Source organism: Oryza brachyantha, chromosome 1, assembly GCF_000231095.2.
Source record: "Oryza brachyantha chromosome 1, ObraRS2, whole genome shotgun sequence".
Classification (NCBI taxonomy): Eukaryota; Viridiplantae; Streptophyta; class Magnoliopsida; order Poales; family Poaceae; genus Oryza; species Oryza brachyantha.
The window spans coordinates 11,482,931-11,494,501 of NC_023163.2; the positions used below are offsets into that span (position 1 = coordinate 11,482,931).

At 37.8% G+C, this 11,571-nt stretch overlaps 2 protein-coding genes across 2 annotated transcripts; one reads left to right on the forward strand and one right to left on the reverse strand.

Annotated features, from left to right (window-relative positions):
• Positions 1–2,611: 2,611 nt before the first annotated feature.
• LOC102722534 (probable E3 ubiquitin-protein ligase LUL2) lies at positions 2,612–6,581 on the forward strand. The gene is made up of 3 exons (XM_006644114.3): positions 2,612–2,962; positions 4,645–5,143; positions 5,984–6,581. Exons 1-3 carry the CDS (start codon positions 2,673–2,675, stop codon positions 6,113–6,115), a joined length of 921 nt encoding a protein of 306 aa, XP_006644177.2. The 5' UTR covers positions 2,612–2,672; the 3' UTR covers positions 6,116–6,581.
• A 616-nt stretch (positions 6,582–7,197) lies between these two features.
• Positions 7,198–10,991, reverse strand: LOC102699442 (guanine nucleotide-binding protein-like NSN1). Its single transcript, XM_006644117.3, has 8 exons — positions 10,639–10,991; positions 9,876–10,014; positions 9,588–9,761; positions 9,285–9,499; positions 8,618–8,882; positions 8,236–8,415; positions 7,941–8,152; positions 7,198–7,779 (listed from the first exon to the last, which is right to left on the reverse strand). Exons 1-8 carry the CDS (start codon positions 10,900–10,902, stop codon positions 7,450–7,452), a joined length of 1,779 nt encoding a protein of 592 aa, XP_006644180.1. The 5' UTR covers positions 10,903–10,991; the 3' UTR covers positions 7,198–7,449.
• Between the last annotated feature and the right edge of the window lie 580 nt (positions 10,992–11,571).

The window sequence follows — 11,571 nt, forward strand, 5'->3', positions numbered from 1 at the left end:
GTAACCATTCATATTTTTGGGTCAAGCCCAAAATACAAAGGAAATCCTAAATACAAATGTAGCCCAAAATATAGATCCAATTTTTTCGCACATTATACATATGGCCCAGACGAAATAGAAAAATCCAGCCTAATTTTTCAGATCCAATAAACCGGCCCACACAATGACCCAATAAAATAACCAGTTAGCAGCAAAATCGTTATTGTTTGTGTTTGCATTCAAACTTTTGGATGGAGATCGGACGGGGGGGAGTACAATCGACTGACGGCTTCCAAAAAATCAGGCGACTGACCAATAGGTGAACCCATTTTTTTTAACTTTGATCACTAATTTTAAGTACTGGATCAAGTTGTTTTTTATTAGATTAGATAAACATAAAAGTTTATGATGGCTACTTCGTGGTATAACCGATGGAGTACCCGGTTGAAAATTCATTTTAGAAAATGTGACATGATCATTTATATATAACTTTTTATGAAAACCCCTAGTTCGGAAACAGTAAAATAATGTGATCAGACAAAATACAACCTTTATATTACACTTACAATGATACGAGTAATTTTAAATGTTTTGTCAAATTTCATGCTAAATGTCAACTATTTTTGACCAATCTACTAATCTTTTGGAAATACTCCTTTCATTCTTAAGTTTATTTATATTAGCATATACCATTTATTCTAATATAAGTTTACTTATAATTTATTATATATCCTCAGATATAAACTGAGTAGCTTTATCCTTTCAATATCCTTATCAAAACACCTATCAATAATATTTTCACAATATTTTCAAACATATTGCTTTGTAAATAGATAAACAAAGTAATGTTCATGATTCATTTTAAGCCAATGCAAATGCAAATAGAAAAGTGAAAAGGTTATTTTTGAACCTTAAACTTTACCCGGAGTCCATTTTTCAACCTATACTTAAAAAAGTTGTTTCTTGCCTCCAACTTTTATAACCCGACAAAAACATACTACCTCCATCCCAAAATAAGTTCATTTTTCAGTTTTTAGATACAATATGTTCACTCTTCGTCTTATTTAAAAAAATTTTGTGATTAATATTTTTATTATTACTAGATGATAAAATATGAATAGTATTTTATATGTGATGTTTTTAAACAAAATTTTCAAATAAGACGAATGATTAAAAGTTGGACACATAAATTTAAAAAATGAAGTTATTACGGGACGGAGGCAGCAAAACATAACGAGACATGGGGTTTTAGTGCTTCTGTTTGAAATGGAGGCATTTTCCATTTTTATATTGTTGTTATGCATTCTTTTTTTGTGCAATATGAATGTAATAATGTCCAAACACACGTAACTAAAGTTTATAATTGCGAGAAACCACTATCATATCCATCAAAATCTCTATTAAAAATGATAGTCTGATTTTAAAAGTTGGAGGTGAAAACTAACCAGTTTTTGTGGTTTAGATTGAAAAATTAGCTCTGAGTAACGTTCAAGAGTCAAAAATGGATTTTACCATGCCTATTTGCATTGCTTAAGTGAGTAGTGTTCAGATGAAGCTACAGTGTTTGTTTATTTACGAAGTAATATGTTTGATTTAATTTATTTTGACCATTGTGTACAAAAGCATGAGCCCAGTTACTAGTAAATGCATATTAATTGACTTAAAATGTACACTCCTCTTGTATAATGTCTTGTTGCTTGCTTACTCACTGAACAATTGTAAAAACTTAGCGTAACTCCCACTAATAAAATATTGCCATGTACATGTTTTGAAAATGTCTAGCATAATTTTCTTGGCCGCGTTATTTCTCCCCCTTACTAACCCAGACTTTCTCGTTTTCGCGTACACGCTTTCCGAGCTATTAAATGGTATATTGTTTCTAAAAAAATTCTAAGAAAAGTTACTTTAAAAATCATATTAATCTATTTTACAAGTTTTTATAATTAATAATTAATTAATCATTTACTAATATATTACTATATTTTTCGTATCGGATAACTTACCCAAAACGAACGTGGCCCTAGTATTGATAAATATATCAGCTAAATAAAGCATAGAGTGAATTGCATATTGGCCATCTTTTTTTACTTGAGTTCCAATTCAGGCTATCATTGACCAAATTTTCCCTCTTTTTCATCTTATATAGACCTCTATTCTTCTCCTCCAACTCTACGTATCATGGTCTTCTCACACGTGAGTGGTGGAAAAAAATCAACAAGGACCCTAAACCCTTGAAGGTTACTGGCTACTGTTATTAGTAGCTCTAGCTCTATAAGATGAAAGAGTTTGGAGGGGTGGATGAAACAAAATCCAAGACCTGAAATTTGTTAATGGATGGTTCAAAGTAAAACTTTAATTAAAAATATGTAATTTAGTGTATAATTTATTAAGGTTGTATGGATGATTTTTTTTTCTCGAACCGATATTGGATGAAACAACTGGCAACGTACCACTACTCCCTTCATTTTTTATTTAACGTCATTAATTTTTGTCTTTGTTTGACCATTATAAAATATTAAATAAAACAAATGTTCAAAATAGATATCTGAAATTTAACTGTATAAAAGAGACATAGCGGGAGTAGTACTTTTGCGTAGAACGATTTTAGGAATTGTCCAGTGAAACGGCATTGTGAAATTTACAATGGTTTCTTATGCGTACACACCACCATCAACAAATTCAACGCGAACCTAATGGGCAACATCGCGAGCGGCGGCGCTAGCCCTCGCCCGCCTCCGCCGCCGGCGCACCTCGACGCCTACAGGCACGGGGCGCCGCCTCCGTACTACCACAGCTACCCTCGTTTGCCCCCCGGCGCCGCCGCGCCGCCGCCCGTGCCGGTGCCCGCGCAGGTGGAGCGCCACAGGGCCGTCGCGGTCAGCGTCGGCGTCATCGTCAAGGGGGACACCCTGCGGCTGGTGCCCGACGACGGCGGACGCGTCCTGCTCCTCGCCTTCTCCTTCGACGCCGATGCCCCCGGAAGGTGAAGGGTCCCCCGCTCATTTCCACTCTCTTTGCACGCTCCTTTCTCTCCTAGTAGCTTTGATTTAGGATATTTGGATCGCTACACTGGTATACTACATTACTAAAATTTCTGCCGGAGAACTTAGCACGAACAGATGTTGTTGGGTATTATGCTTTCAATTGTGTGCTGCTGTTTCTATTTGTACAAATGTGATTCCCTGTCCAAATGTAAGAATTCTTCAATTTAGAATGCAGTTAAACTTGGTATCAGATCAGGTACATATTGCTTGATTCGTCTGGCCGAAGCATTTGTTCTTACTCGAATATACTGCATGAGCATATAATAAAATCATGCGGCCAACTTGGTATTGATTGTGAAAACGAAGTTGAAGAAAGTAGCATCAGCTCAATCTATAGTTTTATGTTAGTCTTCTAAGAATTAGACTTGTTTAGGTGGTGGCATGTGACTCACTCACCATACTCTATAGACTTATTTTCAGTTTGATATGTCTTAATGATTTTGGATGTCTACTTTCATTCTTATTGTCAGCATTGCCAAATCATATTAAGTGAGATCCTCGAAATTCCTGTTACTATTGTTATGAATTATATTCAGTTCTGTCTATTGTGATGTATAAGCTATATTTATGTCCTCAAAATGTTCCATGTTTAATAGTTCTTATCCCTGTCAAATATGTCATCTTCCCACCAAAGATTAAGAAGGACATGTTAAGATAAAACTCATGAAGTTCTGTGTACAAAGCCATAGGGATATCCCTATCAATTGTGAAAGGTCTATCATAAAATGACTTTGTGTATTTGGAAAGAGCATCAACTGATTCATTTCTACTTCCAACAGATAGAGCAATTGTGATTTGGAGCATTTAGTTTCCACCAAAACAATGAATTCATGGCATATTGAATGCATTCTGCACATATTGTCCTTTCTGATGTGCGGGATTTCCAAATATAAGGACTCCGTGGTTATTTGGGCACCTGTTGGTAATCTCCACCTAACTCATGTATTCTCAAAGGTCGTCCTATGCAAACCAGTTTGCTTTGTGCATATCCAGTGGAACTCTGTTTTCAAAAGTTTTTCTTCTGCAAACAAGGTCCTACCTGATATACAATTTAAAACCAAACTAGGTCCTAACTCTGGGTCACTAGGCCGTTCTAGGGTTATTTTGGTGGTGTGTCGCCCTGTGTGATGCTTTGTGTGGTGTGTTTTAGGTGTAGGGCTAGTGAATACTTGGTTGTACAGGTGATTTGTTTGTTTTTTTTCTTAATGAAATGAAGTGAAGCACAGTTCTCCTGCGTTTTCCAGAAAAAGAAATCTAACTGGCCAGAAATTAATCTCTGTTGTTCCATGTTTATGCAAATCCAACCATGATAAACATTGAAAGGAAAACACAGAACTGTGCTTCAAAAATTGTGGATTGTGGTGATATCATCAATAGGTTCATTTCCAATTACAGACTCTATCTAATTTGTATATGCACGCGTCATTTTTTCAAATAGTATTTTTTTTTTAGAAAGCTCCAATTCAGACACTCTTTGATTTTTCTTAGTACAGTTATGTCTTGAAGTTGGAAGGAAGAATTGCATGTGTATTGGCTTTGCTTATTCCCATTGCTTCTTGAATTTCTTATAGGATTGTCATATGTTATGTTTAACTAAAAGGTCCATTCTTCGTGCAAACAGCATAACTGTGTACTTCTTTGCACAAGAAGATGGTGAATGTGCCTTGAAGGCCACAAAGGAAAAAATGCTTCAACCGGTGACTGTACCTTTCAAAGAAGGTCGAGGTCAGGAGTTCAAGCAACCATGTGGGTCAGGAATCGATGTCTCTCTTTTTGAGGAATCTGAGCTAACTAGCGTTGGGGAAGGTGGTGTATTCCCTATAGCATTCAAAGTAGAAATGGATGTATCAGGCAACCAAGAATCAGAAGGGGCACATGAGGCAGAAGAATCAAAATCTCTAGTCAAATATGCTATATTTGTGAAGAAAGACAATGCTGAATATGGAGTCCAAGTTGTGCAGCAGATCCTTTGGGTAGATGGAATTAGATATGTCTTACAGGAAATATATGGTATTGGGAACACAGCTAATAAGAATGCTCGTGAGGACGATACTGGGAAATTATGTGTTGTTTGCCTTTCTGAACCAAGAGATACTGCCGTTCTGCCATGCAGGCATATGGTAAGTTACCTTCTTACCAAATATTCTTGAAACTAATCAAAGATCACATCATGAAACTTATTGAAACTAGTTTTAAACAAAAATTATTGACAACTGTATATCTGCTTAAACATATATTGTTATGGAGATAGCATTGGAAAAAACAGATAAATTTTCTCGTGGGATTCCTTCCACTTAACAGATAACTTTGGAGTTAAATCCTTTGGGCATTTTCTATCTTTGATTTGCTTTAAATTGGATAGAGAGAAGCGAAAGGAATGTGCCATTGGAGGACTGCAAGAGGATAGTTGAACTTATAAGATAAAGGGTGTATTATCAAATTTCAAATCCCACCAATAAAAAACTGCCAGTCATGGTCCAGAGCATTAGGGAACCTCCCTAGCAGGCCTTAGAGATTTAGATCAAATCTGTTTTTCTTCAATGAGCATTCCAGTTATCTTGCCATTAATCGAAGGGATAAAAAATATTGTAATGTTAACTCTTAACTTCTTACCTAGTTGTCCGTGCCTTGTATCAAACACAAGAATTTTTTTTTTTGGGCCAAAGTGCATCTTTACTTTCTCCCAGAAATGGAAAACAGACCTTCCATAAAGCACATCAAAGGTCTTATATGCGACCACCCACTGCTCCACTATTAGCACTTGCAAGCCCCTCGTTGTATTCATTATTAAAGCAATGACAATAACTTTATGTACTATTTCACTTTTTATACCACAGTAATAAATTCATGAATAGATTGCTCCATGTCAAGTAGCTAGCGATGATGCTGGACAAATAACGACTATATCCTTGTTCAGTTTTACGATAATCTATTAAAAATAGCATGTTCCTTTTTTGCAGTGCCTGTGCAGGGAATGTGCTCAAACTTTAAGGTACCAAACCAACAAATGCCCAATGTGCAGGCAACCTGTTGAGGGCCTTCGCGAGATAGAGGTTGATAACGAAGAGATCCCTCAACAAGGATCTCAGTAGTTAACAGAACCTCAATGAATTCTCATCTGATTGCAAGCAAAAATTGCATGTAAATATGTCATGTGTTTATGAAAGTACTGTGCTTTTTGAAGGAAAAAGTTGGAAATTACGAGCAACAAAGTTGTTTCTGATATGTTGTTAAGAGATGAACCTAATGAGATTTAAGAGTATACATTTGGACTACCCAAACTCTGGTTCTACACTGTATGGCTCAGGCCTTTTGCAGGGAACAATCGTTTTTTTTCTTCTAATATGGTTACTCACCTGTCACAAGATGTGTTATGCACACTTATTACATACGTTGAAGAGCACCCGCTGTATTTTTTATTGTTCTGTGATGTCCAGAGGAAGTGAGGTACACCAATCGGAACCTTCTCCTCTCATTGGCATCCTGGGTCTACGTGGAATATTCGTTCCAATCAGAAGTCAATCCCAGAATCTTAGTTGCTACTAAGGCCCTTGTAACTACTAGGCTACAGGCCCTTTCATACGTGTCATGATTATTTAGACTACAAAATTATCTGATTGTCACGTGTCATGGTTGTTTAGACTACAAAATTATCTGATTGTCACGTGTCATGGTTGTTTAGACTACAAAATTATCTGGTCTGACAATCCTTTTAATTCCTATGGTATTGCGCATATGTGCTGCAGATCACTTGTTAGTGAGATACTGATTGTTTTAGACACCATAATGAACACATAACTTTTATTATTTTTTTGAACATATTTATTTTTTATTTTTAACTGAACTCTTAAAAGTTATCTTCAAATATGAATCTTTTGTCCACTTTTAAATCTGAATCTTTTAGTCATACTAACGCTGTTATAATCAAATAATACTGCCGCGCCATGCAAGTTGGTGGGAAAAAAGGTTTATATTTAAAATAGGTTTTTAGATTGTCAGCTTTAAAATTAAAAAAAAATCATGAGAACATTCTCTAGCTTAGGTTTTGACACTATAATGTACGCATTCCTAGGACTTGAAATCCGCTCTATCAACTCGATTTTAAAACAGATACGGATGTATAATCCTCTATTGAAGCTAAAGACTGAATTACTCTGAACACGATAGCGCAAAGTGAATCAGTGATGCCCTTCGAGACTAGTAAGCATGGCTCCATCGTTCCAACAAAAAAAAAGAGCATGATACGGAGAGGTGGATTGCATGCGTATGGACCAAAAATTTGGTTCCTACTCAATATGAAGGTGTATTATCCAAGTAACAAGTAGGGGAAAAAGCCTCAAGCAGTCCATTATATTTTCCAACAGCGGACAAAACTTGGTTGGCAGCCAAGTAGAATCTATGATCTACTTCGTAACCTCATTTAAGTTCACGCATCATCGACACCAGTCATAGGGTCACTTTCTCTGGGCTCCTCGTCTCGACCATCGCTGCCATCTTCGGCCAGGGCATCATCCTTCATTTGATAATCCACCTTGAAGTCATAGTCTGCATCCATGTCGGTCAGCACACTGAACTTGTTTGCCTTGCGCCTCTTCTTATCCGCTTTTCTCTTGCGAGGATCGAGAATGCCTTCCGCAGTGTACAGCTTATCATGCTGTGTGCTCACGCTGGTCGCCTTGGTTCCTTCACGCTCATTAGCGTCGGACATCGACTCGTCACGGTTTTCCTGGACAGGCTCATTCTGCTTCTTGCCATCCTGCTTAGCACAATACAGTTATATTATCTGACTGCAGTATCAAGCGTCACGGATGATGCCACCCACGACAATCCTATTCCTAGCACAAATCTCATGCAATCCATACACATACAACAGAGATTATTCAACTTGACAAAACTACAATAGTTAAAAAAGAATACCTCTAGCATCTCTTCATCAATCTGTGGTGGGGCATTAGATGGAATCTCAATGTGACTGAATTCCTCCAGTGATTTCAGACCATTAATATATGATGACTCAGCTTTGTAAATTTCAGAAATGTTAAATTCCTTTCCAGTTTCTGAAATAATTACTGCATCCGAGTCATCCACAGCATCCCTTTTAGGCGGTGATGTATAATAGGGTATTTTACCTAAAATTAACAGTCACAAAACTCAGAAATGAAATGAATAAGAATAAAGAAAAGTCAATACAGGAGGAATCATTAAATCGTACCCTCATTCCAGTCATGAAGTACAATTCTTGCAGCAGCTTCAACATCCACTATACCACCCTTTTTCAATTTACCCCGGAGAGTGGCAACTTTCTGAAGGAAATCATCTACCGATGTAAATGTTGGCACCCTGTAAAGGGATAGCAACGTCTCGTGCGGGCATAGATCAAGAATTTCCTTTACTGAAAGGATGTAAAGTGAGGAAAATTGAATAAGTCATGATACAATGCACTTGCAGCAACATTTAGTGCATATATTCTTAGATTTAGATGAGATATTATTAATATCCACATAATAAACCATGAAAAATAGGCATATCTAATTAGATGAAGATATCAGCAGAACTATCTGAATAGCAACAAAATGATGCAAGCTAACACCTACCAGGACTGATAGGATCTTCCATCTTCTCAACTCTTTTGCAGTTGCGAAGGGCTACAGATACACCGCTATTGGAAGATTTGAGCATGACAACACCAGGACAATCTAGCAGCTTCACCTTCTTGTCTAACTGAACTTCTTGCATTGATCTAGTAACCCCTGGAGTGGAGCCAACATTAACCACACGGGACCTCTTCAAACTGTTAATCAGACTGCTCTTGCCAACATTTGGAAGACCAACAATACCCACAGTAATTGCCAGTTTGAGCTGTAAGGTCATATAAATAATAAAATCATCTATAAGAGAAAAACAAAGCAGAAAGGAAACACAACTAGGGAATAGTGACAAAATAGTACCACAAACATGACAAAATGAAGGAAAACAACCTGGAATAGACAAATTTGACTGTGTCCATATAGTAAATAGAAAATTAAGGTAGCCCATTCTTGACAATAGAAAATCATTACTTACTGTTACCATCAATGTTAATATGGTTTGCATAAAACAGGACGCAAAACTAACAGAATGGAAATTCAACAGTCTAGTACCAAGTGAGGCATCAACAGCACTCTTTGACAAGCTGCCAATTTTAACAATTTTAGATTATTTCAACAACTAAACTCTAACAACAGTCCATGTACACTGCCCATTGAATCATTGATAAGTTACCTCATGACTCCTGGAATAATTCTTGAGTAATTTGATCAGGTTCTCAGCACCAAGGCAATCACTGCTTTGTGGTATATTGCTTGATTTATCAAGCTTTGATGATTTCCATCCCAGTTTTGTCCTCTGCTCTTGGGTATTACACTTGAATGCAACAGTAGGCATTTCCTCTCTTAGGTATGTAAGCCACTTCTCTACAGACTCCTTGGGGACAAGATCTAGATGGCACAGCTTGAAATTTAGATGTTGCACAGCAGCAAACATAACATGAGTAAACTCCAAACACAAACAAAACCTGCACTATACCTATCTTGTTGAGAAGTAGAACAATCCGTTTACTGGGGTCAGCCTTCCTGACCATCTTTTCCATGTCAATGCAACGAGTGCCCAACGGATCCCTGGCATCGAGAACCTCAAGAATCACATCAGAAGCTTCAATAACTTTAACCAGCTCCTTGTAGAAGGCTCTCTCTGAATGATCTGGAGATAAAAATCAACAGGTTTAGGAATAATGTAACTACAAACAGTAAGGCAGCAAAGCATGAGATTAGAAAAGTGAACCTCGGGTTCTCAAAAAAAAAAAGTGAACCTCACCTTGGCTCTTAGCCACTTCTAAAGAATTATTCTCCTTTGATGCATCCTTCTCTGCAAATTCGCTGCTCTGAGCAGACGCTGCAGAGGCCAAATTAGCAATGTCCTCATCCTCGAGCAATCCAAGTTTTCTCTTCCTAGCCTGAATATTGGGTGTCACAATATTCTATCATTGGTAAAACAGTGCAAGCAAGACATAAAATACACATACCCAGGGAACAAATATAGAAACATTATTGCTTAAATGAAACTAAATAAGGTGCTGAAACATTTTAATCAGAGTAAATTTCACAAAACTATAGATACTTTGACCAAACTAGCGAAAACTACAGATTAAGGAGTAGTATCACAAAACTACATATCAACCACAAAAACTATCACAAAACTATAGGTCCACTACATTCTGGTAGTGAATGTGTAGTGTTTATAAATAAAATTTGTAATGAAATCTCAGGAAGTTCAGTGCTATAAAAGCCCTAATTATATATGTGCATTCAAATTTAACAGTGAAAAAACATCTACACATATCAATCTTGTTTCGGGCAGGAACAAAAACTCGCCCCCGAGGCATCCATCACCTATGGCATGAAATCTACCCCTACAGCACCTGTTCATATTTCTTCATCCATCGAACAAACTAATGTGATGCTCAAGAATCTCATTGATAAAGATCGTCATCAGCTTCGATCTAGAAGAACAATATAGCACAAGAGCAGAAGTGGAGAGGGAGGGAGGGAGGAGAAGCGCTGGGTGGCGGGCGGCTCACCCTCTCCTTGCGCGCCTCCTTCTTGAGCTCGAGCTCCTGGAGCGCCTGCACGCGGCGGGCCTCGAGGGCCTTGAGCTCCTGCTCCTTGAAGGGCCACTCGTTGGGGATCCCGGGGTCCTTCTCGACCTTCTTCCGGTGGCTCCTCCCCTCCTTCTTGGCCTCCTTGCGCTTCTTGCGGTGGTGCTCCTTCACCTTGCGCAGCACCTTGTGCTTCTGCCGCAGCGTCACGCGCTTGCTCTTGCTCTTCTTGCTCTTCTTCACCATCTTCCCCTCCTCCTCTAGCCGCCGCCGAGGGAAGAGACGGGAAGGGAAGGGAAGGGAGGAGAGGCCGAGGGCGAGAGGGAGGAGAGGAGAGAGGAGCTAGGGTTTTAGTCGGCGGCTGCGCGTGGTCCGGACGGTCATGGGCTGGGCTGGGCCGACTGCAAAATTGCAGGGTCCATTGGGCTGCCTCAAGGGCCCAGTTACGATTTACGAGGTGCTGATGGATGACGAGAAGAGCGAAACTAAAGGCCGCGTTCTTCTTCATTCGTTCTGAACGGTATATTTTTTAAATTTATAGAAAAAATATTTTAAAAATTTATATTAATCTATTTTACATATTTTATATTAATAATTAATTAATTATGTACTAATCTATTAGAAGAATATTGCCTTGATCGCAGCCATCTCTATCCCATCCAGAGAACGATCCATCTAACAATACTCTATGTCCCAAGAAATTTTCAAATTATTCGAGACACTAATCAATAAATGAATAAAATGCAAGGGAGTTGAAAAGTTGATTTTAATGGTTACCAGTGTAACTATTTATTTATAAGTAAAAAAATACAAATTTAATATTTAATTTTATGGATTTTTTTATCATAGTGTATTTTACCCCGTTTGTTTTTTAGTCATTATGGACACGTATATAAAAATGTTGCATGTAGATTA

What these genes read in the sequence shown, in the direction of transcription:
- LOC102699442 (XM_006644117.3), bottom strand. Translation starts at nt 10,902, where the DNA reads ATGGTGAAGAAGAGCAAGAAGAGCAAGAGCAAGCGCGTGACGCTGCGG. An exon ending in AGGAGGCGCGCAAGGAGAGG is followed by an intron (nt 10,015 to 10,638) that starts GTGAGCCGCCCG and finishes CCCAATATTCAG; the next exon opens with GCTAGGAAGAGAAAACTTGG. An exon ending in GGAAGATCCTATCAGTCCTG is followed by an intron (nt 8,416 to 8,617) that starts GTAGGTGTTAGC and finishes ACATCCTTTCAG; the next exon opens with TAAAGGAAATTCTTGATCTA.
- LOC102722534 (XM_006644114.3), top strand. Translation starts at nt 2,673, where the DNA reads ATGGGCAACATCGCGAGCGGCGGCGCTAGCCCTCGCCCGCCTCCGCCG. An exon ending in GACGCCGATGCCCCCGGAAG is followed by an intron (nt 2,963 to 4,644) that starts GTGAAGGGTCCC and finishes TCGTGCAAACAG; the next exon opens with CATAACTGTGTACTTCTTTG. An exon ending in TTCTGCCATGCAGGCATATG is followed by an intron (nt 5,144 to 5,983) that starts GTAAGTTACCTT and finishes CCTTTTTTGCAG; the next exon opens with TGCCTGTGCAGGGAATGTGC.